At 42.4% G+C, this 24,798-nt stretch overlaps 1 protein-coding gene across 12 annotated transcripts; it reads right to left on the reverse strand.

Moving 5' to 3' along the window:
- Positions 1-1,400: 1,400 nt before the first annotated feature.
- On the reverse strand, positions 1,401-23,300 carry PRPSAP2 (phosphoribosyl pyrophosphate synthetase associated protein 2). 12 transcript variants are annotated; one of them, XM_054842674.1, is made up of 19 exons: positions 22,189-23,300; positions 21,057-21,166; positions 19,604-19,775; positions 19,092-19,139; positions 18,647-18,691; positions 18,396-18,545; positions 17,950-18,270; positions 17,631-17,842; positions 15,528-15,644; positions 14,769-14,919; positions 13,563-13,615; positions 13,373-13,439; positions 12,198-12,370; positions 11,114-11,229; positions 7,505-7,560; positions 5,012-5,160; positions 3,381-3,451; positions 2,519-2,665; positions 1,401-2,097 (listed from the first exon to the last, which is right to left on the reverse strand). In XM_054842674.1, the coding sequence occupies exons 10-19, from the start codon at positions 14,885-14,887 to the stop codon at positions 1,939-1,941; spliced, it is 1,110 nt and encodes a 369-aa protein (XP_054698649.1). In that variant the 5' UTR covers positions 14,888-14,919; positions 15,528-15,644; positions 17,631-17,842; positions 17,950-18,270; positions 18,396-18,545; positions 18,647-18,691; positions 19,092-19,139; positions 19,604-19,775; positions 21,057-21,166; positions 22,189-23,300; the 3' UTR covers positions 1,401-1,938. The 12 variants fall into 12 exon arrangements, with proteins under 12 accessions (XP_054698649.1, XP_054698657.1, XP_054698646.1 ...); XM_054842682.1 differs by lacking the exon at positions 19,092-19,139 and having other exon boundaries at positions 15,528-17,842; XM_054842671.1 differs by lacking the exons at positions 19,604-19,775; positions 21,057-21,166 and having other exon boundaries at positions 22,189-23,292.
- Between the last annotated feature and the right edge of the window lie 1,498 nt (positions 23,301-24,798).

A 24,798-nucleotide genomic window follows, 5' to 3' on the forward strand; every position in this document is an offset into this window, starting at 1 on the left:
ATAAATACACCGCAACTAGTATGCCCATCACTGAGGTCAGCGTATTTCTCCTCTCTTTGAAAGGAGCAGGTCTGCGCACTTGGGAGAGGAACTGGAGTTCTCCTGCACGACTCAGCTGGAATTTAACCTGCATTAACACATTCAAAGTACGTACGAGTGTTAATACATCAGCTTGGTGTATCTATTAACATCACTGAAGTGTTTAATAACCTACTGTCGTTAAAGTACAACTGGGTACAGCCTTGCGTTTTGTCATTTCATAGAGAGAACGTACCTCTCTGGACAGGACTGCAAAAATCAAACAGAATAATCTTGGGACAAATAACCTCACAGAATGAAGAACAGTGTTATCTGAAATGTGCAGCTGCTTAAATAAAATCACCACCTCACTTGATGAACGTACCAACAAGATCAAGTACTATAAATCTTTTAGGGATATCGAGGTCTTCTAGCCACAGTCCAGGCCTCATCATTCCCAGTGCTGTGCCAAGACAGACAAGGGAAGGAAAAAACCCCTAATTTTACCCTTAAAAGCAAACCAATCTTCCAAAGCCCTTGGAAGTTTGTCTGGAGCAGAGAGAAATGGTGTCAACAAAGGTTAATTTCACTTCTGGCTTTTGACATGCCAAAGGTTTTATGCTTGTTTACAGGACATTCTGATTGAGATTAGACCAAACCACCCCTAAACGCTCATTAATTCCACCACTGTTTTCTCTGCAAAGGGCCAGGAACTTCAAGTCTCAGAGACTGGAAGCTCGGTGTGGCAGCCTGCAGGCCGTTCCATGCACACCGTACCTGAGGATCATTGGGAAAACCAACCTGAACAAGTTCAGCTCTACACCACGGCCATATTTTTTTAGCTCATCCATGTGTTCAGGTACAAACCTTTGAAAAAACATTTACCTGTGATGAGGTGATTCGGATTTTACCGGCTGGAACCTCTGGAACCACAATATTCCCGAGTCCCTGCTCTTTGACATCCAGCCATAGATTCAGCTCCCTCCCACATTCCCTGAAGCGAAGCAGCGCACAGGAAGTGCACTCTAACTGCCAAATTACAGCTAATCTAAAAACCTTTGTGACAGCACCAGCAACTGGATGTGAAAAGTTGTATTTTGCATTTTACAAGACTGCTCAGCAAAAGACAGGTTGAAAAATGACAATGAGCAGCAGTATTGGGGAAAAGCAGCCTCTCCTCCTGGTCTACAGGTGTTTCACTGTAACAAGCAAAATGCACATTACTCTCCTCACTGCCAAGAAGCCTGAAGCCTGTTCATATTCCAAAGTAACATGAGCATAAAATAATCAATTCACCTCTTGATTTCTTTCAGTAACGCATTACCTGCAAATCATTTTTTAAGGGGACACACTTTAGAAGACAAGTGACTAGAACATTAGCATTTTTAGAAAGCTCACACAAAACAAATCTTTATTCTTTGTCGCAGAAAATAAATACAGGTGTATATTTCATATGCTTTTCTATAAAAGCACTCCTACAAAATCACTTAACTGCATACAACAGTACAACCTTTTCGGCTTTTAAAATGCAAATATTATACAGTCACTTCATTTTATTATCTTTTAAAGCACTTGTAGCAAGCAGCTTTGGAAAAGGAATGCTTAATTTAGAAGCCAAATTCTTGCCTCAAGTGTTTTGTGGGGTTTTTTTCCATCATGTATATAGTGCAACTAACCTAAAAGCAACTAGAACAGGTTTTTGTAGAATGTTTATTCCCCACCCACCCCTCCAAAAAAAAACCCAAAACCCTGCAAAGAAAGAAAAAAAAAAAGCTTTTAAAAATTGTTCTACCTTGATACTTAAACCAAGAGAAAACAAGAAATGGCTCAATAGAAATATTAAGGTAAGCATGATGCTTCACAGCTCATTATCTGTTCGCTTCCAGTTTGGCCCGGGGTGTTTCTTCGGAATAAAAAGCATTAATCATCCAGTCCTATATTTCTGAAAAGGTACGACATGGACTCCCCGTTATGGATCCTGCGAATGGCTTCTGAGAGGATCATGCTGATATCCACAGTCTTGATTTTAGGGCACTGGAGTTTTTGTATTTCATGGGGAATTGTGTTTGTAACAACCACCTACAGAAAGAAAAAATGATCAGAAAGACATAGCTCTGTTATGTTTTCCACCTCCCATATCAGAACTGCAAAAGGGAATGTCCACGCGTCCAGGGATACTAATGGCACCGTCCTTCCTCCCTTTCATTCTGCCACGTGGGTCCAAAGGAAGATACAAAAATATCCCTCACACTGAGGGGAAAAGTCTGCTAATAGTGGCAGTCCGTCATCTCACTACTTTCCTAATTTCCCACTGCTGTAGTTTAAGGAAGCGTAGATGCTAATATTCTAGCATACAATTCCACAGTAAGAAAGCCTGAACCCAGGAACCTCCCAGCTAAATTCTTCATGCCAGTATATTTTAATAATCAAGCCAGGAGAAAATTGCTTGCTTAAAAAAACCCCAAACCCATTTGGTCAGAAATTCAGAATCCATGCTTACTTCATCGATTGCAGATTCCTCTATCAGCCTGGGAGCATCTGAAGATAACAGGCCATGTGTGGCCATTACAAAGATCTTGTAAGCCCCCCTTTCCTTGAGGGTCTCAGCTGCAGCAAGAAAGCTGTCAACGTCATCTATAATGTCATCCTGTCAAGAGAAGATCAAGTCAGTGAAGATTCAGCATGTCCTCAGACAGATGAACACAGCACACCCAGATTGATGTTACATCTTTTTCAAGTGTAACAGTTTACAGCTGATGCAAAACAGACATTTTTATTGATACTGTTCTTCAGACACCTGAGCTAGATGTAAATGTGAAAGAGCAGAAAAGTAGAGTGTCCAAAACTACTGCGACATCAAGGGGGAGAGGGATTGCTCCATGAGGGGACGAGGGAAAAGCCAAGTCAACTGACATTCATTGAAAAACCAAACTTAATAGAAAATCACCCTTTTCCATGACAAGCCTGGGAATTACACTCTGCTTTAGAGAAACCATAAGATTGCATCATATCTACTTCACCAACATTTCTAAATTCACAGAATAGAAACATGATGACCCTCCCCTCATCTGCTCTATCAGCACCACCTGAAAACTCCTCACCTTCAGGCAAGCAACTGATCAGAAATTTGTCTGGCCTATTCACAGAAACAAGGTCCAAATGCTGCTTTTCAGCACGGATCACTTCATAGTTCAGTCAGCTTCAGTAAGCGTGCAGAATACTGCCATGTAGCATAAAAAGCACAGTATTGAAGGGTCATCATCAACCAAAGTTCAGTTGCTGATATAGCAGAAAATCTACTTGATTTCTGCAACTTTAACATACTTCATATAATTTATCAAAAGCTATGGCATCTTACTTACCACAATGATAGCTATTCTTCCTCCTACATCTCCAACAACTGTGATGGGTGGTTTTTCCTTGGGAATCAGCACTGATCAATGGCAAATTTTTTAGAGGGGTAGAAAGGAGAAAGAAAAAGTTTACACAATTTACTTCAAGTGTGGAAATGTCTGCTTTGCTGGATCACCACTGCTATAGAGAGAAGTGAAGCAACAACTATTTTAACCATCATAGCATTACCGGGAAAAAACCAGCAGGATTTTGATACATTTACACCCAAATTCTTGAACAATTCAATTAATTCTTAATTTTGGTACAGAGCGGCTTGCAGAGAAAACCAGTTTCATCATCTACTGAGATCCAAGCTAGGTTTATGTAATGAAGCTTTGCTGGTGCAGCTAGAGATCACATCCACATTCAGCAAGGTTACTCTGTCAGGGCCCATGACAGAGCGCTACACTCAAACCCAGTGTCAGCTCAGCTTATTAGCTCTGTCCCCCAGAAAAAAATCCAACAGAAAAAGTAAATGGCAAAAAGCAGGGCCTCTCTGCCAGGGGCTCTTCTGACTGCCTGCAATGACGCAACCACTCCTACACAGGGGACAAACCTCTCGTACAGCCTGGCACTAAAACCATGGACAAAGAGCATCAAAATCACGTGTGATGTGGTCGGCATGCTGGAGGGAAGGGATGCTGTCCAGAGGGACCTTGACAGGCTGGAGAGGTGGGCCTACAAGAACCGCATGAAGTTCAGTAAGGCGAAGTGCAAGGTCCTGCACGTGGGTCGGGGCAATCCCAAACACAACTACAGGCTGGGCAGAGAATGGATTGAGAGCAGTCCTGAGGGGAAGGACTTGGGGTGTTGGTGGATGAGAAGCTAGCATGAGGCAGCGATGTGCACTTGCAGACCAGAAAGACAACCGTGTCCTGGGCTGCATCAAAAGCAGCATGACCAGCAGGTCAAGGGAGGAGATTCTCCTCCTCTACTCTGCTCTTGTGAGATCCCACTTGGAGTACTGTTTCCAGCTCTGGGGTCCCCAGTGCAAGAAAGACATGGACCTCTTGGAGCGAGTCCAGAGGAGGCCATGAAGATGATCAGAGGGCTGGGGCACCTCTGCTATGAAGACAGGCTAAGACACTTGGGGTTGTTCAGCCTGCAGAAGAGAAGGCTCTGGGGAGAACTTACAGCATCTTCCAGTACCTAAAGGGGCCTACAGGAAAGCTGGAGAGGGACTGTTTACAAGGGCATGGAGTGATAGGACAAGGCATAATGGCCTTAAGCTGAAGGAGGGGAGATTTAGATTAGATATAAGGAAGAAATTCTTCACTGTGAGCGTGGTGAGGCACTGGAACAGGTTGCCCAGAGAAGCTGTGAATGCCCCATCCCTGGAAGTGTTCAAGGCCAGGTTGGATGGGGCTTTGGGCAACCTGGTCTAGTGGAGGGTGTCCCTGCCCATGGCAGGGGGGTTGGAACTAGATGGGCTTTAAGATCCCTTCCAACCCAAACCATTCTGTGACACTATGAAAAAGGAATCTTCTCCCCCCCCTACTGTTTTTATAAGAATCACTCCTTTTTGATGGTACATCACTGCCAGTCCCATTCCCCAAACCAAAAAATGATAGTGAACACTTTCACACACAAACTTACTTACTGGGTATCTCCAAACTGGGATGAATAGCAGCTACATTTTTGGCTGTAGGTGGTGAGTGTCGACCATCCACCATGTCAGACTCGGCATCTTGAGCTTCCCCATGAATCACAGCAATTCCCAACCGTAAGCGCTCAGCAAATGACTGTGCCCTGTAGGGAAAAGGTGAAAGCAAACAGAAATACATTAAATTTATAATAATTCACATACATACAATCCTAAACTACTTCCATTTTATTTCTAACATTTCAGAGGAAAGATGGAATGATCCTAAAATTTCAGGAAAACATAAAGAAACCACTTGCCCCTTAGTATCTTGTTTTCACCAGGCTTGTGAGGAGTCAGAATAACCTTGAAAGTACCCATACTGGCCTTGAAGCAATAGGATAAACACTGCAAGTCACATAATTCTGATTACTCCCTTCTGTTTTGCCCAACAGCAAAAACAAAACAAAAAACAAAAACAAAAAAAAACAAACACCAAAACATTTCCTAGCCTTCAGCACTCCTGAGATCCCATGCTTTAGCATCTAACAGTAACCAAGAATGGCCTAGATGTCTGGACTGTCTACATTTAAAAGGAAAAAAATATTCCCATGAAAACAGAAAACAAGTCCACCTATTTATTTTTAGCAAGATGTGCACTAAATAAAGACAATATCCCTGACCTTCTGACACATAACCTTAGATATCCCTCAGAAAAGAGAATCCAGACAATCATTTTGCCTAACAAACCACACTTCAAATTTAAACAGCCTGCATTTTTACAAGCTTACAAAAAGTTCCTTCACCACACAGTATTTCTTCGACTAAAATCAGAAATTTGTGTAATGAAGTGTAAGGTTAGCTGGGGGAGTGGGGAAAGCAGAGAGTCAGGAAAATAGGAATTTCACAGACAGTGCTTGTATCCCAGATACTGGAAGCAGCAAGTAAACATTAGCAGATTCATCCTACCTTACCTTGCACACTCAGGAGTTCCTTATCTAGCCTAAGTCAGTCATCTAGTCTCCTTCTGGTCAACATGAGCCTGGCACGTCCAGAGTGAGTCATTTTGTTCTAACATTAGCATCTAAGATCTGTGGCCTGAATCACCTCCTTTACACTTAAGCCTCGTTTCACTATCCAAACAACTCAAAGTCCAGAGAATAACATGCCTGTTGTGGTGCTCAGTTAATTAAAAATGAAGAATCTTCTGCTCTGTGGTTATCATAGTTAGGATATTTTTTCCAGTAGTTAATTACAGATAAATTATGATTCCAAACATTAGGAGTTATGACTTAGAAGGCATAATCCTATCAACAAAACCATAATAATTACTTTAAAATGCAATATTAAACTAAATAAAGTTCAAAGTAACAGTAAAATGATTTATTCATTTTCCAGTGAGCTCAGAAACCACAGAAACATTCTGAACTTCATCAAGCAAAGGTTCTCTTTCACAAGTAGGCACTCATCTGAAAAGTGTTTTCCTTGATTAGGCTGAAACATTCAATCACCCTTTCCCAAATACAATGTACCTCCTCAAATACTGCTTTTAAATGCTCACATGTACTCATGAAGAAGCTAAACAATACAGTTCTGGGATCCTCTCCTACAAAAATCAATTACGTGTGCTACTTATCTGTCTGATCAGTTCAAGGTATGTGTAGACTATTTGCTGGCATGCAGAGTTACTTGACAAGCATGAAAATGCTTCAGCAAAATCCTGCCTACACCCAAAAGGCAATACTGACACAAAGTAAAAGAAACGGTCAAAGACAAGCAAATGTAAAATAACTGGCCGAAACAAAAGAAATCACATAGAAAGTACTGCTGGAAAACAAAGATGACAAAAGTAGTTCCCCTCACTATACTTCTACAAATTAAAGCATTTCTGATTTGCTATATAAAATAACAAAAACCTTCCTTACAAAGAGCATCATGATTCCTTGGCATGAAAGTCTAGCTAACTTTTCAACAAACTATTAGTTTGTCACCACAGCAAATACAGTATCTCTTAAAACCATCATCCAACTCTTATAAGAAGTCATTCAGCCAACAAGGACTTCACAACCAAAATCATCTCAAACATCAAATCCTGTCTCACCATGCTAGAATGTAAGCCATGTGTATTTAGGATCTGATCAACCACGTTCTAAGTTGTGACCATGTTAAGCAATTACTTTGGATTAATGGCGCTGTACTTCCAGCCATTTTTCTTCATTTACAGCAGGAAATTTATAATGTAAATGCACACAAATATAATATGATTAAATATCTTCTTTATCCTAACCACTGTATTGATTTAACTCATCCTTTTGTTTGGTTTTTTTTTTAAACTCTTAGATTTATTATGATTTTAGTGATAATGTAAAAACTACATATCTGACAAAGTAGAATTGGGAGGGGTTTGAAGGCCGCTTCTTCTAATTATTGAATTATTCCTTCACTTGATCCTAAGAACAAAATCACAAGAGAGATTTCCTGCTCTAACACAAGAGAGCAGATCTTACCCACCTCTTTGCAGACGCAGGTGATTTGGCCACAATTACAGCATTCCTGTAGTCTGGTATCTGTAGTAAATAACAGATAGCAATGTCTACTTCATATCTTTAGACAAATTTAAACTCAGTAAGAATCAGAGAACTTTATTTTGCCAGAAGAATTTTAAGCATTGAACATTTTACCTATCTAAGAAAGCAACCTCAAGAATCCATGGTACATGATCAGAGTTCACAGTTCAGTAAAAACAAGTATTTCGAAAATTCAGATTTTAACTTGAAATTGTACCTTTCATAAACATCATGTTATATTACAGATTACAAAAAAGTAACTGCTTTAGAAGATCATCAGGGCTACGAGGACAAATGTTAAAAGAAACAGGAAACCATCAAAATTTAAGTTTCCTGTTCAACTTAAATTGTCTTGTGTGTGCACATGGCAGTCTTTGAAAACATAGCATTTCATCTATTTCACAGCTTTAGGGCTGTTCTTCAGAGTACACCAAAAAAAGGTAACACCTCTCCATCACATCATACTGATTCTTTATATGGAGCATCAAAAGGGATAAAAATTCCGCATTCACTGCACTGATCCTGCAATCACAGTCTAATATCGCTGCAAACTGCGTTCTGTGCAGATCAGCACTAGAGGATGCTGCTGCAAACGCTGACAGCAGCAAAGTGGTAGGACCGAAAAGTCTGAGTTTCATTTCAAGGTCTGATGGGTACTTCAGCTGGTCTTCATATGCACAGTCTACTCCAAAGTTTGCTGCCCCTGCTCATACTGGCTTTTCATCCCAGACTCCCTCTCTCCATTTACCCAGCATTTTAGTCCCCATCTCTCAAAGTTTCTTATCCTAGTCCCTGTTTTCCCTGCAAACACTGGCTCCGCATCAGACCTGTCTTTCCTTGTCCATAAATTTTTCTCAAGCATTCCGCCATTTGCACTTCCAGTCCTCCTTTCCAACAGCAATCTATGCTCCCTCTAAGACCTCATCTTGCCCCCTTCCTTGCAAACTCAGCAATTTCCTTCACTGTGCTGCCCTGGGACGATCTGTCTGCCATGGAGAGCAGCATACAGAAAACCCGCCTGTCCTTCTATCAGCTGCCATAACGACAGCTCACAGCCACTCTCAGCTGCAACAGCAAGCAAAGCCCTACAGAGCAGATCCAATTCTTGGAATCCCAGTACTAAGGCACAGAAGAGACTACTAAATACCTACAAATTGATCTGTTACAGTTGTAATTTCACAAATTTGGTGGGATAATACCGACATGCAGTTCATTGCCTTGCTGTCAGATGTCAAATACCAGTTCCAGAGCACAGAAATACTTGGGTTTTTTTCCAAACACAAGCAAAGTAAGTTCTTCCGCAATCTTATCCTCAAACACACAAACCAAACTGGCTGAATATTTCCAAAAGCACTCTACCTGAAATAGGCATGGGAAAGAAAAAAATAAGTTCTGAATTTGGGCATGGGCCTAACCACTGAAAACAAGAGCTTTTCTGAGGACGTGTCAGGCAACATTAATAACCTGCAATGCTACCAACTCCACCTATAATACTGGGAATTCGGCATGTTCTGTCCTTTACAAACACTCAGTTATACAACAGGCTATAAAGATTAACATGATGGAAGGTATGGACAAGGCAGGGCCTGTCACTTGACATAATAAAGGCTTTGATCTTGTTCAGACTTCACCGTCTCATTTTTCCCCTGCCAAATTATCAAATTTGTTCTCAGCTCTTTAAGAATGAAGTCAGAAAGCCAGAAATGTCATCCAAAAGATACTAAGACATCAAGAACTCCTTGTAACAAAGGGCTACGTCACTCTAAGGTTAACATGTATGCATAGGAAAGAGAGAACACACAAAGTATTGAACATTTGCTAAGCATACAAAGGAAGATCATCAAATTATTTTTATACCACACTATTTTCACTGATAGAACTGTCTTCATCCCAGAACACCAAGTAACTCTCTTCACGCCTATGCATAAATTCCCAAGAGGGAACAACTACAAGCCCTGATCCTCTTAACTTTCAGTTAAATGCTTTTTAAGTGACCTCCATGCTTACCAAGCTGGACTCTATTTCATGCTATTCAATATACCCCAACACAACATCCATTTGAAACATTTTTCATACTTTGGCATTCACAATGCAGGATATACAATGAGCTGCTGCCACCATGAACTTCAGATGAATAATAAATTCCTCCTGAGTAGCACTGGATGAAACTTTTAAGAAAAGATACTATAAGTGACCTGGGTGGTGAAGGTACTTGCCAATATAGATCCCATGTGATCAGACACATTCAGTCAACTTTCGTTTTAGCAAGTCATCTCATGGGCAAGCAGAGGAATGAAGAAATGAAAAACTGAAAGTATCTTCTAAGACCTCTCTACACATACTTCAGCAGATCTCTACAAATATTCATTTGTTAGACCGCACAGCAGCACCAGACTCAAAGCTGCAACAATTCTTTGTAAACCATTAAGAGCTCACATATCAAAACATGCTTCAAGACGAAACCACGAACATGATCTCGTTATTAACTATAATCCATACATTCAAGCAACATATAAAGGCATGACTTGTCTTGTGTCTGCATATTTGTTTTGCCATTTTTTTTCAACTTATTAAGTGCTTACAATGTGCCATACTTCTATATATACAAGATGAATGTCTGTGGCAAAGCCAGAGCCCGGAGTTTTGTTCCATCATCCTCTAGTACCAAATTAAAAGATAACGACAGATTCAAATGGTAACTGATTCCCCAAACATATTTTTAACACTGTCATAACAAAACCACGATTTTTTTTTTTTGGTTGGGGTTTTTTGTTTGGTTTTTTTTGGTTGGGTGGTTTTTTTTTTTTTGTTGGGGCATTTATATCTCCATGAAAGGAAATAGCTTGGATTCAAAAGTAAGAGTGAGCTACACCTTTTCTCTCACCAGGAAGAAAGCATTTGCTTTATTCCAAATTATCATTAGTCAGAGACATAATATGCATCTTATACCTACAATTATCATTTGCACAATTTGTATATACGAATCCACCATTAGCACTTCTCAAAGCACTTAGAAAAATAAGATGGAGAAATGGACGCAGAGTATCAGAAGTTAAGCTCCTCAAGTTAAGACATGCTGAACAAACAGCAAGTGAAGATTTCCACACAAGAAGTCATCTGTTCTTACTTTCTGAGTATGATCGATAGGCTCTGTTTACAATTTAACTTCCAATGTGTTTTCATAATGTGATATAAATTACACCTACACAAGCAGTCCATCCTATAAATGTCAAGGAAATTGGAAATAGAAAAGGAAGAGGACATCAAGAGCAATAAAATCCTCTTTTTTTAATACTAGTTAGGACAATATATCGAAGAACAACAGAATCACTGCATGGATAAGAAAATGCCAGCTCTTCATGAAATGAAAACTTAAGCCTGTGGGGAAGAAAAGAATCAGCTGTCCCAAAAACACTTCTTGCCCCAACATGACCCTTCCCCCTTTAAAATTCTGTTTGAAGAGCTAGTCTTTTCACATGAATTTGTTTCGGAAGCCTTGAGACATGACAAAAAATAGTTAAAAAACCCAACTGTAATAGCAGGCCTTCCTCACCTCTTCTTGGATGTACTGTAGTAAAAAAGGAGATGCTCTCAAGTTATCAACTGGAATATTGAAGAAGCCCTGTATTTCCTTCTGATGTAAATCCATAGTAATAAGATGAGTTAGTCCTTTAAAAAAAAAAGGATACATATGGATAAGCACATCAAAAAAAGTAAGAGAAGAACAGACACACTCTTTAGTTGGCTAGTTAGTTTAATTGAAGTTTGTCCAGAACAAAATCTCTAAGCTGCATTAGAACAACAATACTATACTTAGTGAAAGCATGTAGCATATTAACTATGTCCCTGTTAAGTACAGCGGCATTATCACGTTCCAAGGTTTCTACAGTGTCTCTTTTAAAAGAATCTCAGAACACTCTACATAATTGACTCAGTAGTGCCACACTGAGGCAGGTAAGATCTTTCTCCATCTGACATGTGACAAAATGGAAGCAGTAATAAGATAAATTGTCCTATGCCACATAGCAAGACCGTGGCACAGCTAACGTTAGAGTCCTGAACTCCTGAAAAAAAGGACCCAAACTCTCATCATTGAAACACTTCTCTTAAAATAAGAAACCAGATCACACTGTGTTCATTGTAACTGCCCATTTTTCCCAGGAACAGGAGCAAAAGGAAAGAAGCAGAAAAGAAAATGTGTTGAAGGCTGTGAAAATGAATAACCTCATTCTCCCACATCATCTCAAATGCAAAGGACATACAAAGTGCATTCATCCAACAAGTAAAAAACAGGCTAGAAAAATGACAAGGCACAACTGTTTGAGAGTGTTAGAAAGGCAAAGAATGGCATTACAAGGTATGGATACCATGGCCCAACGCAGCAGAGTCCAGCAGACTCATTTTGCCAGCTCAGTAGGACACAATGTAAAATGGCCATTACAAGTTTGGGGGTTTTATTAACTCACCATTTGGAAACATTTCTAATTACATTCTCCTTTCTATCTCGGTTTTAAACTCACAAAAAAATTGGCAGTTATTTTTACAGTCCCAACTTGTGCACAGACCTCTCTAAACCTCAAAGCTGACAGCAGGAGCCCCCATTGCCCTGATTATTTCATAACATCCTGCATTCTTACCAGCTTTGCACATCATTGAAGCCAGTAATTTGGAGACAATGGAGCCCCTTTTCCTCATCTTGCACTGTTTGCTGTACGGGAAGTAAGGAATCACTCCAATAATGCTTTTGGCACAGGAGGTTTTACAAGCGTACACCATGATCAGGAGTTCCATGATTGTAGTATTCACATCCCTAGAACGAGAAGCATCTAGTTCTGTATCTCACACATAAAAATCCTGTATTCAACACAATATCTAAACCCACTCCAGGAATTTCACTCCAGGGCAGTAGAGAGTATAGTGACTGAGTGATCTTTGCTAAGAATCCAGCTGTGCACCTCGGGACAGCAAGTGCCCTGGACCCAGCATTTTAATTCTTCATTGGAATTACACTTCATTTTTTTTTCCACTTATTTTTGGCAATTCAACAGTTTTTGTTATACCATTTTCACGCTTTTAGTAATACAGCACGTTGCTGTAACAAAGTAGTCCACAATTTATCTCCAACATCTATTTCTATTAGGCACAAAACAAAATAGATACATTTTTTGATATAGATAAGTTTTTAAAAAAGAAGTTTCAGACTTTGCAACATATTTCTCCACTGTTCAAGCCAACAGCAGGCAAAATATTTAACAGTTACCATCTATTTTCTGCCATAAATTAAAAGATTGAGAAGTTGGTTTTTTTAGATGAGAACTGGTCATGAACCTTCTATTTCTGTTGCCATTAGAAAAAAAAGTCTTAGCATTTGTAAAGTTCTTTCCACATCAAAAAAAAATTTGTTTTCTAAATCACGGGACACATTGCCTAGGAAATGCTCCTCCTACGTTTAGAACTTCATAATGGTGCTGCAGATGGGGTAGCTGAAAAGGGAAGAATTTAAAGAGAATGACATATGCAAAAGAATGCACTTTGCGAATGAATACAAAGACCCAGGGGAAAGTTTCATTGACATATTCACTGAAAATTCAGCTAATAAGAGGTTAACTTACACTGAAGTCTTCTTTGTGCACATATCAAAAAAAACCCCTAAACCATAACAACAAGCAACCCCTAAAGAGAAGCCTCTACCTAGTTAATCTAAGCTTATTATACTGTACCAACATACATAAAATGTGAAGAAAAAACACAATCACTCCTATGAACCGTTCATGTCAAAATGCTAGCACAGTGTCTTTAAACAGTTACTCACTTTGAAACTGTTTGGATGATAAATACATCCTTTCCTCTCACAGACTCCTGAATCTGCACTCTTGTTTCTGCCAAGAAGAGAAATATGTACTATTTGCAATAGCAAAACTCAACAGAGTCTAAGAAAAGGGTAGCAAATACATGCACATCATAATTAGGTAAGTTTCCAGTTTTGCCAATTAACTGCTCACCTCTGTTTGGCTCTTGATAAACCTGAACCTTCCCCATCTCAACTCCTAAACGCCTGCAGGAGCAGAAAAAAGAAAAAATAGAAGTCAATATGGGAAAATTAAGGACAAAACAAATGCAAAGCCCATACAATGCAACAGTTACTGAAAAGGCTATATTTCACAGAAGAAAACCAAGAAAAGAAAACCCCCAAATCATAAAACCAGTAATTATAGTGGAAACTTCTTAAGAAAGCATCTACAATTTCCAGAAGCTGCACTGCAGGCTAAGCTGAACTCATTTTCAAGTCAAGCTCAGAAGGAGCAACAGAAAAAAAAATAATCCTTGATTACTAAATTATGTAATAATGTCTAATTTTTAATATATATTTCTATATATGTTATATACATTGCCATATATATGTATATACACGGCAACATCCACATGCACAATGCTTAAAAGACCACTTTTAAATCGTTCTCTCTAGAAAAAATGTCAAGGTAGAGTGAATAGGAAATACTAGCAAGCTCTGTTTGATGACTAATGGCAGACTGATGTCTGCTATGTTTATTTCACTTCAGTATTAGCACAGACACCCATCACTTACTTAAAAAAAAAAGGCAGATAACCAAGCATACTATGCACTTATGCCCAAGTCCTTACAATGCGCAACTTCAGTTCCTTTGCACTCTCCTTTCCCCTCCTATCTATACCTAACTTTGGGTACATAAGCCTCACGAAGAAACCCATCATGTGCAGTACTCCTGGTAACGTTACGCATCCTAACACTACTCTAGTAGCACAGTAAAAATTTCCTTAGGTCATAAAAGTTCTGCTGCAGCTGTTCATGCATTCAAAGCTAAACAAATCTAAAATATACACTGAACAGTTTCGCCTTCTAAGAAAACTCCACTACAAGCAGAACGAGAAAATTATAAAAACTTCTGCCATGATTATTTAACACTATCCAAACATTACTCTTCCTGCATGTTCTCTACAACATACTGCAGTCAATCACAACCTGCCACCGACCAATTTAAACACCAGTTATTTTCTTTGTTATTGATCTGTTGAAATACGGCATGCAATACAGTACACTAGACATTCCTGCAAACCGTGGCAGTTTTCCTAGGTAACTCTCCTTAAACAGAGAAATCAGTCTTTAGGAAAGTAAGTCCCATCATAACAACACCAAGATCCTAAGCTGCCCTGCAGGAGATTTTACTTACTCAGCAATCCTCTTCGATAGTTCCATGCATGACGAATTTGAATTAGCTGAAAACAGCACCAGTCCACCCTTGGTTATATTCATGATGGCCCCAGTTTCAGTTGATGGCACACAAAACATCAAACCTAAGTTGTTTTTCCGCTTCTAAAAGACTGCAAGAGATCAAAGGTCTGTTAAAGCCATAACATGAAAAACAGAAAAGAAAAATTTTCTCTGTTTAGAAAGAGTCTCCCATAAGCCTGTATTTTCCAGCATCCTTGATATTCGTTATCACCACTTCAGCAGTACCAGGAATATATCCTCACAGGACCTTGTGACCCACAAGCCATATTTTCATCGACCTAGCTCAGCATACCTAATGGGATGGCACAACGAAGGGGACTTCAGCCTGCCTTGCCTTCCTTCTCCTGCCCCCAAGCTTTACAAAGCCTCCAGCAGAACGCTTCTGTAGAGGCCTCCAAAGATCCCCCTAGACAACCTCCTAACTTCAACAGTTTTTTTTCTTGGGTTTTTTGTTTATTTTAATGTCTTCCTCAGCTTATCCATCTAGTAACCCACATTCTCTTTTCCATCGGCTTCTCCAGTTTATTTTCCAGAACTGAGCAACATTTATTGACTTTTTCAAGACCACAAAGCCAGTCAGAGGTAGAATTGAGCTAAACAGAGTTCCCGGGAACTGGCTCCCTGCTAAATTGGCTAGAAGAGTCTCTTTCCATAGCTGTGTATCTTTCCATCACTTTGCAATAAATTATAAACTTACAAATAAGGATGAAATGTAAGGAAGAGTTCAATAAAGCTGGTAGCTGTAAATAATGACCTCTTGCACAATGCATCCACTTGGTGAAGCAGCTGTCATTCTTTGATACTAATATTTCTCCTGTGAAAACAGGAGAAAAATATCAAGAGGAAATCTATACAATTTTGTTTTCCAAATAAAGGCACAAACCACTAATCCTGCCAAAGATTTGATGGGACTCTTGACACTTTTTATTCTTCTATGTAACATCACATTTTCATGACTTCTTCTAAGACTTTGTTCAAATATAAGGGGAGGGGGGAAAAAAAAAATCACATTGACCAGCAATCACTGATAAACCAAAGTAGCATTCAACTCAAAAAGTCCTAGGCTACAGCACCTCACTTCTGCTGTATAAAAAGTTCAATCCATCATCCATTTTAGCATTACATAAGGGACTGAAAATATCAGATACAAGAGGCATAATTCAAAACAAAATAAATAGAAATTAGGATAAATCAATAACTTCTTTCCTGGATAAATCAATAACTTCTCCCTCCTGAGAAATGTAATTATCTAATAGTCACACGTATCTGTTACAAAAAAATTGTGGTATATCAACTGTTAAGTACTCCAAAATAGCATCTAAAAGAAAAACAACAGTTTTCCTACTTACAGCTGGCTAGCTCTATAAAGAAACTCATCCAGCCTACCTTTGCAACTAGACATACTCTTGCTCAGTTTGACCTCATCACAGAAACTGTACCTGATTCACTCTCTTAATTGAGCCAAAGTCAAGTCAGGAACTTCCTAACAACAAATCTCTTCATGAAGAGGCTGTGCTACGCTCAATTACTGTGAATGAAAACCTATACCATCAAAGCAAGACCCTACCTCTTTCAGCCTTTGCTTTCAGACAATAAGATTAAAAAAAACCCTAAATCCTAGAAGGCAGTATGGTTACAGCTCAACTATATCCCTGTATCACTCCCAAACTAAGTACCCAAAAATTTAAGAATTAAAAAGCTATTTCTTAGCTAGTGTTTCTTCCTTTGTTCTGCTGCGCACTTACTCTCTGTAACTCCCAGCTGTTAACTAATGGCCATCATCTGTCAAATATGCATAACGGTGCTAAAGATACATCTTAAACCCAGCAAAGTGAGCATTTACTAGAAACGCTTTTAGGTCTCAGAAGAACACCCAAAAGCACCCTGCTTGTGTGACAACTTTTGATGTTACTAAAAATGTCCACATGGTGTTTTGAAAACACAGGGTGTTTTTCCAATTGTGTTACCTTCTTTCCTCCATAGATTAGGGAAATGAGGAGAGTTAAGAGATCTGCTTAAAGACAAGAGTTGTTGGTTCCTGATTATTGTTTGGGGTGCATTTTACACATGGTGACATATTCACAAGCAACACTGAACATAGCTCTTCACACAACCATAGGTCAATGACTTTCTTGCAGATGTACTTCAGCAGCAGCAAGTGGGCTACAGTGTGTGGGGTGGGGAAGGAATTTGCATTGGTGGAGTTATACTGATGTATCAACCTTGAAACAGGTGTTGGGATGACAGCACAAAACTTTATTAGACATGTAAAGACCTGACTCTACGAGGGTAGATGGGACCATAACCCTCTGGCCTGAGGTGGACAAACCTTACAAACGTGCATCAAATTTGGCAGAGTACACACACCACAGAGCAGGCTGCAGCCCACAAACTCCTCCTCTTTCTTTTGGGCTGCATACAACTACACAGACACATCACGATGAACACAACAATTACTGGACTGGGTACACAAGGCCCTACTCCCACTGTTGTTACACCACAAATTGAGCATGTTCACACATAAAGCAACAGAGGCAGGAGTAACTGTCTGGGATAACCACGACAGTGAAGAATTGATCCCCACGGGCTGGAAAACTGAACCCTCTCACCCATCTCCCCATGGTGTGCGTAGGGGGTGTTTCCCCAGCCCCCGAAGAGCCCTCCCCTTCAACCCATCCCCCTGGGCTAAACGGCAGAGGGTCGACCCTTCCACCCCACCCCTCCCTACAAGTCCTTCAGCTCCTCCAGGTGAGTGACACACGCCCTGGGAGGGGAAGCCCGCCCAGGCATCCCAGGGTACCTGAGGATCCCTTTCCTCCTCTCAGGGGAGAGGCCTGGGCACGCCGCAGCCCCCAGCGTAGAAGAGAGTACGCCGCTTCCCTTCACCTGTAGGGCTGGCGGACGGCGAGGAGCTCCTGGTCACTGAGGAGAGGGGCGGCCCAGGAGAGGGCCCCCCTCCCACAGCGCCCCAGAAGGGAGGGCGACGAAGCCCCTTCCTCAGGCGGCGCAACCCTGTGTGGGGAAGGGGAGAGAGCGCTGGGGGAAGGGGATGTCCTGCCCTCACACAGCCGGCTGAAGTGAGCTGAGTGGGCGGGCGTGCCCCTTTCTGAAGGCCTTACCTGCCGGCTCCGGCCCCCGGCCCCGGGAGAAGGCAGCCCGGCCGGAGGGGAAGGGGAGAGGCAGAGGCAGCAGCGGAGCTCAGCCCCTCTGGTTGTCCGCTTGCAAGATGGCGGCGCCGCGCGAGGGAGGGAGGGGAAGGGAGGGAGGGCACGCGAGGGGCGGGCGCGAGGCGACGCCCTCCCCCCCCACCCCTTCCCGCCACGGCCTCGCGGGGCAACCGAGGGGAATCGCCGCCGGCGCCATCTTCCTCCCTCGGCCCCGCGATGCTGGGGGCGACAGCGTGGAGACCCCAGCACCAGCGCCGCATTTCAGCTTCTCCCCTAAAAAAAAAAAAAAAAAAATAGAATAGCACGATGGGTGGGTAACGGCCCCTGCCAGGGTTGAGAGCCCATACAGCATAAACCAGCGGATGTCTGTGAGGCAGTGGGTTTCAGAGCTTCCGCACCTGCATCCCTGTCAGAGGAACAGCTGACCACCGTGCTGCTCTGGGCACCACCCACCACAGCAGTGCATCCTCACCATCCCCGCCAGGCACCAAGGTACAGGCTGGCCTTTGCCATCGGACTCAGCAGTGCTCATAGAGAAGGAGGCTTTTCTGGAAAGTAAATTAAGAAAAGAAGTGATCAGTCATCTGTCAGTTCCCTTACACCATCAAGAGCATATGCTATTTGTCCAGAGTCCCCTATCAGCACCTACCTTGCAACATACATAGGTTAAACTGGATGAAGATGCATTCGACATCTGCAGCAAGACACTGATGTTAGTCACCCCAGCTTTCACAGGACAGCATCCAGGACAAAAGTTACATCCTTTAACTGCTTTGAATAAGTTACAGTTATCCTGCACAGGTTCAGGAGAATAAAGGTCTTGCTAGGACCCCCCTTCTAGGAAAACAAACAAGCACCATGTTTTCCCACTAACTGGGTAGCTAGGAGCTGTTTTAAATTACACTTTATGCCCAGGATCAACAGCATTTTATGGATCAAAATGTTATCATTTGTCATAAAATTATGAATCAGGTACTTTCTGCTGCAGCTTTTCTCACAAAAAGCAATTAAACTTAATTATTCCTGGACTGGAGGGTGCATTGGAGCAAGGCCTGGAGCACCCCAGCAGACACTTCTGTCTGTGCTGGCCTTACCATGAAAGAGGAAGAAAAGCCACAGCTGCCCACACTGCTCAAACATGCCTGCAAAAGGACAACATTTAGATTCATATTTTCAAATTGCAGTTTCTGCCATTACGAGCTGTATTTTCCATTTTAAGTATTCACGGACCAGCGTTTCCGTGTATCTCAACATTTGCTTATTGCTTCTTGCATTCCAACACTTCATCAATTGTCTCATTTCCCTTCTTTCGACAGACTCGGAGCTGGGGAAGGAGAGACATTTAACCTGGATCTGCCGAGCAGCTGCCAGATGTAGAGCACTCCACTTGTAGCACTCACACAAAGCAAAGACATCTGTTTGAAATATGTGAGCAGAGAGGCCATAAGCTTGTATCCTCACAGAGATGCAGCAGTGATACTCTTCTGAATTACATTTAAGTGTAAGAGACTAAACATCTCCTAACTCCTCACCACCCCCACCATTCTCAGGCTGTATTTTTCTGCTTACAGGCTAGTGTTTCTACAGTTAATTCAGAGTCACTGACCGTAGTAGGTTCTTCTTTTGTTTTGTTTTTTGGGCATTTAGGACAAAGGGGAAGGGGGTTTTCAGCTTTCTGTTAGCCTCTTCGCAGAGCGGCAGAGATTTCTCTTGGCATCAGTGTTCATCGCAGGATTTCACTACAGGCTGGTATGGCAGAGCAGTTCAAGGCAGAACAGCTAGAAACAACACATGGTGAAGCACTGACCCATAATGCAATTAGCAGCCTTCCCCAGAAGCATTTTTTCAATACCCTAGGGCACCCAGAATTTGCTGACTATTTGATTCGTGCTGCCCCAAATTCCTGACATTGCTTAGGCAAACCACAGGACCAGGAACTAAAAGATTCTGTCTTCTCATCCCTTTTCTAAGGCTACTGCCTTTGTTTTCTTAGAGCAAATCACTGTCTTTCCTGCCTCTGTTTTCCTGGTTGGAGGAATATGAATTTAAATCTCAGCTACCAAGGGAAAGGGATTTGTTAATTTTACAATATACTACCCAAATGCTAAGAGTTTAACAAATAGTTGCTCCAAAATGAGCACCCAGGTTTTATTTTCTTTACAATGATTGAATTAGCAGTCATTAAGGAATTTTGAAAAACTGCTGGGTGTGAATATACTGGCTCAGAGATTTATTGTTCTTAATCCAGATACAACCCTGGCAAGCAGAGATGTGCTAAAAACTCCACACCTAGTCCAGCCAAGGTGAAGGGCACTGCTCATCCAGTGCTTGGCTGGACGACAGCCTGCATCCATCACCTGAGAAAAGACAAATGCTGCTGTCACCCAATCTCCTGAGCTCCATCCATCACTGCTCAGCCAGGTTGGCTTTTTTTTTTTTTAAAGGTAGATGCTAAAACTCACCTACCAAAACACCTGACAGCAAGAATTATGTCATGGTACACTAAAGAAACCTTTTTATTTGATCCTTACAGAACCCTGTGAATAGTTTTGTTCTTTCCCAACAGTTGGTCCTACGAGGCATCCCAAAAGCATCCTCTGCCCTACACAGCCCTGCTGGGAGGTTCTGCAGCATGCAGGCACCTGTACAGTGAGCGCAGCCTCAAGGCCACCACCTCCCTCCTCCCCTGCCTTGGGAGAGACTCTGCCTAATTTCCAGAAGATGCTGGCTTGGATAATACCCAGCTAGGGAGGCAGAACTCAAAGTGGCTATAAATGCATTTCTGAATCAAGGGAAAGGGGAGTGATTTTATCATTTCTTGGGAGTAATCTGGAAAATAGCATTGCCCACATCTGGGAAGCAAAGTGCCTTAAAAAAGGCCCTGGAGCAGAGAATACACCTTATCTATGTGAAGGGCTACATAAGTAGATAGTACTCCTTTATTGTTTTATTAAATATTACTGCCTGACCACGGCTTGGCCATCTGCAGGAAATGGGCACCAACTCATTTTGTTAGTCCTGTTCCTCCTGAGTCACGAAGCTTTGACTGAAAGACTCACCGGGTTCAGTTTGTTTTCCTGTCTCTAACCGCGCGCTCAGTTCTGGTTCAGTCTGCAATGACTAACAGATCTGCTGAATCAGCTTGGGCACAGGGTTATCTCCAACCAGCCTTCAAACCAAGAGATGACAAGCTTGTTGGAATACCCACCATTTAACACCGGTCTCTGCACAGACAAACATCTCAAGCTGGATGAGAGGGTGAGGGTTTGAACAAACACTGTCCTGAAACAAGAACCAGCAGTAGCGCCTTCTGCTTTGTTTGCAGATTGCCTTTGCTTTGCTGTGTCCGTGTGCAGTTCTGTCCTGCAAAGTCTGTGTAACAGCCAGTTAACAGCCATCTCCTTCTGTTTACAGATGTGGTTTGCCCTTCAATTCGCCTTTAGACAGAAGTGGTTACACTGGACAGTGAAGTCATGTCATTTTAAGGAATTTGACCAGCTACACAGTTAGTGCCACACAGCCCATTCCTCCCTGTCCTACCTATGTGACTTGCCATTTATTGCACTAAGCTACAGCTCCTCCACAAACAGATAGTGTGCGTGCATCGTGCCCTGTACAGGCATTTAGTGAACATACAGGAAGGGCTTGAGTTAGTCACGGGTCACTACAGAGCAGGCTTGCAGATTGAAGCAGAACTCAGTACAGGAGAAGAGATCCCATGCTTTGCACACACAGAGCTAGACTGCGGGAAAGATTTGGTCCCAGCTCTGCCCAGGACACCTAAGCAGAAGCTAGGAGAGGTACAGGGAGGGACCAAAGTGCAACCAGCAAAGAGCACCCTGTTCCCTTCCCAGTTTGGTGCCGATCAGGACTGACCCTGCACCAGCAATAGCAGGTTAACTGCCATGCTAGGCGGGACCCTCACCCAGCTGCTACACCAAGAAAGGCTGAGGAGACCTGGGAGAGGCTTGGCCTACACCACTTACTAGTACTATCACCAATATCTCTCCTTCAGAGAGAAACTTTTTACCAATACCAGTCCTCTAACTCACCATATTGTTTCCTGCCTGATTTCAGCAAGCTCTGAAAGAGGTTCTGCTGTCAGACCTCTGTGCACTGTCTTTTGCTTGGCCTTATCCCACAAGTCCGTTCCCCAAGCTCAAGAGTGGGTCACTTAAAAATTTTACTCACCAGGAAAGTTTCACCAGAGGAAAGGCAGGGGAACTGCTAGGTTTCACAGAGGCTTTTATTAAGTTCTCCTTAATGAGAGAGAGCTTCCTCACCTGCCACAGTCTCCCTCCCACTCATTTGCACCCATCATCATGCTGCTGGTACTTTGAAGGCTGTCTGAGCTCCCACTCCTTCCTCGTAACTAGTCTGAGCCCAGTTTCTATTTCCATGCTCTCATCCAGGTCCCAAGCAGAAAATACTTTCTCTAGAGCTACTGCTTGCCACATCCTCCTTGGCTGGTTTCTTCCCTGATACCTCTGCAGCTTCTCCCAGCTGCAGAGTCACCTGCTGTATTCCCTCCTCCAAAGCAAAGCAGCAACAGCTCTTCTTCAAATCCCTGACTTATGCACTTGCTAAATCCCCTGTTGAGGACCTACTGCCTGCTGCAATTCACCCCAGGCTTTAACTCCTTGAGATTCTTGATATATCTTCAGCTAAGATCCTGTCTGTGTTACAGAAGTAGCTGTGTGACGAGACCCAATTACACCATGGTTGTCCCTCAGCATGATTAAAACACCACCGTTATTTTCTCTTGCGCTGAAGATTGTAAGAACATCTTACCATCCTGCTAGACTCTAGTCTGACCAAAACTGATCAGACAGCTGATCCAGTGCTGCTTAGGCCTGTGATGGAATCAGGACAGGACACACCTAGGCTGTAATTGGATTCTGCCAATTCTCTTTTTAAGCATACTGAGGTCTGTCATCCCTCACCTGAACTGGCCCCATGATGTAATTTTTCCCATCTACACTGGCTAGTGAAGTATCACCATCCCTTGCTACCTTCCTTGGAGGGCAGCTCTGGACCACAGCTCCAGCCAGTGCAGTTTCTGCACTCCAAAGGCACAGCCTGTGACAAAACCTCTAGCCAAAAATCACCTGCCAAGTCTTTCTGAGCTCTTCACCAAGATGTTTTGTTGATTCCATATTTACCTTGCCCAACGCCAAAGTATTAATGACCTCATCAGACTACACCCTGGTCTGCTAATTCATACCAAACACTGACTATCAAAACTTGCCTATTCTCTCAGCTAAGGCTCCCCAGCACACAGCCTGAACCCCGCACGTCCCAATGGCTCTGCCTGTCCCAGCCTGCTGTTTGTATGAGCGGGGCTGTCGGATCGGCCCCTCCGCAGGACCAATGGGGGCCTGACGCCAGCGGGGCAGCAGGTTCAGGGCCTTTCTCAATGACTGCAAATACTGGGGGGTTCAGGCTGTTCCACCCATCTGATCACATCTGAAAGAGCCTTGAGAGCAAAGCTGCGTCAGAGGGGGGCACAGCTGCCAAAAGAGTCATTCAACCTCTTTGGATTGTTTGCATGCCTTTTTTTCATTCAAGCTTTTCTAGATAAGTGCATGACAAACCAAGTATCAGAGAGAATGAACAGCCTGCCTCCTAGCTGGGAATGAGGGACTATCACAGTTATCACTGTGATAATGAGATAGTCTGAACATGAGGGAACTCGATACAATGGAAGATTTATCTTGGAACCAGTCCCTTGGCAGCCTGACCCCGTATTGATGTCAGCACAGTTTCTTATTGCACAAAGGCTAGGGATCAGACCTGGGATGACAGACCCATTTCTCTCTCGAGCGCATCCTGTTACTCAGCAATGGCCGTTACCATCGATAAAACATTCGCTTCTCCCTTTTTAATCCCAACAGTATCTTGGCAAGTGTTCACAGGAATGAAAGTCTCCCTATCATGCAGGGAGATGTTCAGCTTTGTAAAGACACGCTATTTTGCTTAGGTGTAATAACGTGTCGCTTAGAGTGGAGATAACTTCTGGGAGGGATATTGCAAGAGAGAACAACTTGGTCTCGGGTCTGGAGTCGAACAGGGTTAGCTGATGAAACAGAGCTGCTGCATGGGATGCCAGGGAGAAGATGGTGCTCTGTAGGGTAGTTACCTACTGGTATTCCGGTGGTAATTCCTTAGATCACCCAGACACTCCGCTTCATTTAAATCATCTTGTCCCACAGGAACCCTGTACCCAACTTGGATGTCCGAATGACCCAGAAAATTGCTTTCTTTCCTACCACAAACCAGGTCAATACTTCAAGTCCTGACCTTCAGGGGTGCCGGGGTGAGGAGAGAGGCACGACAGGAGTCCAAGGCCTTGATCCGACATTCTCAGAGACTCTTGTCACAAGGAATTATGTGGGCTCTGCAAACAGATGAGGAAAACCAGAAAGAGCAAACGCTGGTCTGCACAACCTTGACACTGCAATCAATGCTGTAGTTTACCACCAGGAGCAAGTAAATAGCCCCGGAGTTGCATGCTGCATAGCAAACATTGCAGTTTTATCTGGATGACAGGCAGCAATTTGTGGCAAAGGGTAAATCTCTCTTCACTCATGCTTGACATATGGATGGTCTTGTTACATTCCCTGTTCTCAGCAGGTTTATGCATGAATTTAAGGTTAAGCACATGCGTGCCTGTAGGATCACGACCTTCATTTAATATTGCACGGCCCAGCAGACCCATAATTAATCCCTAAGATGTTCAAGTGACAGCTCTTGCTTGCTAATGTCATCCACGCAGAATGGCGAGGTATGTGTAAATTCATA

The sequence above is a fragment of the Grus americana genome, chromosome 15 (assembly GCF_028858705.1).
Source record: "Grus americana isolate bGruAme1 chromosome 15, bGruAme1.mat, whole genome shotgun sequence".
Classification (NCBI taxonomy): domain Eukaryota; kingdom Metazoa; phylum Chordata; class Aves; order Gruiformes; family Gruidae; genus Grus; species Grus americana.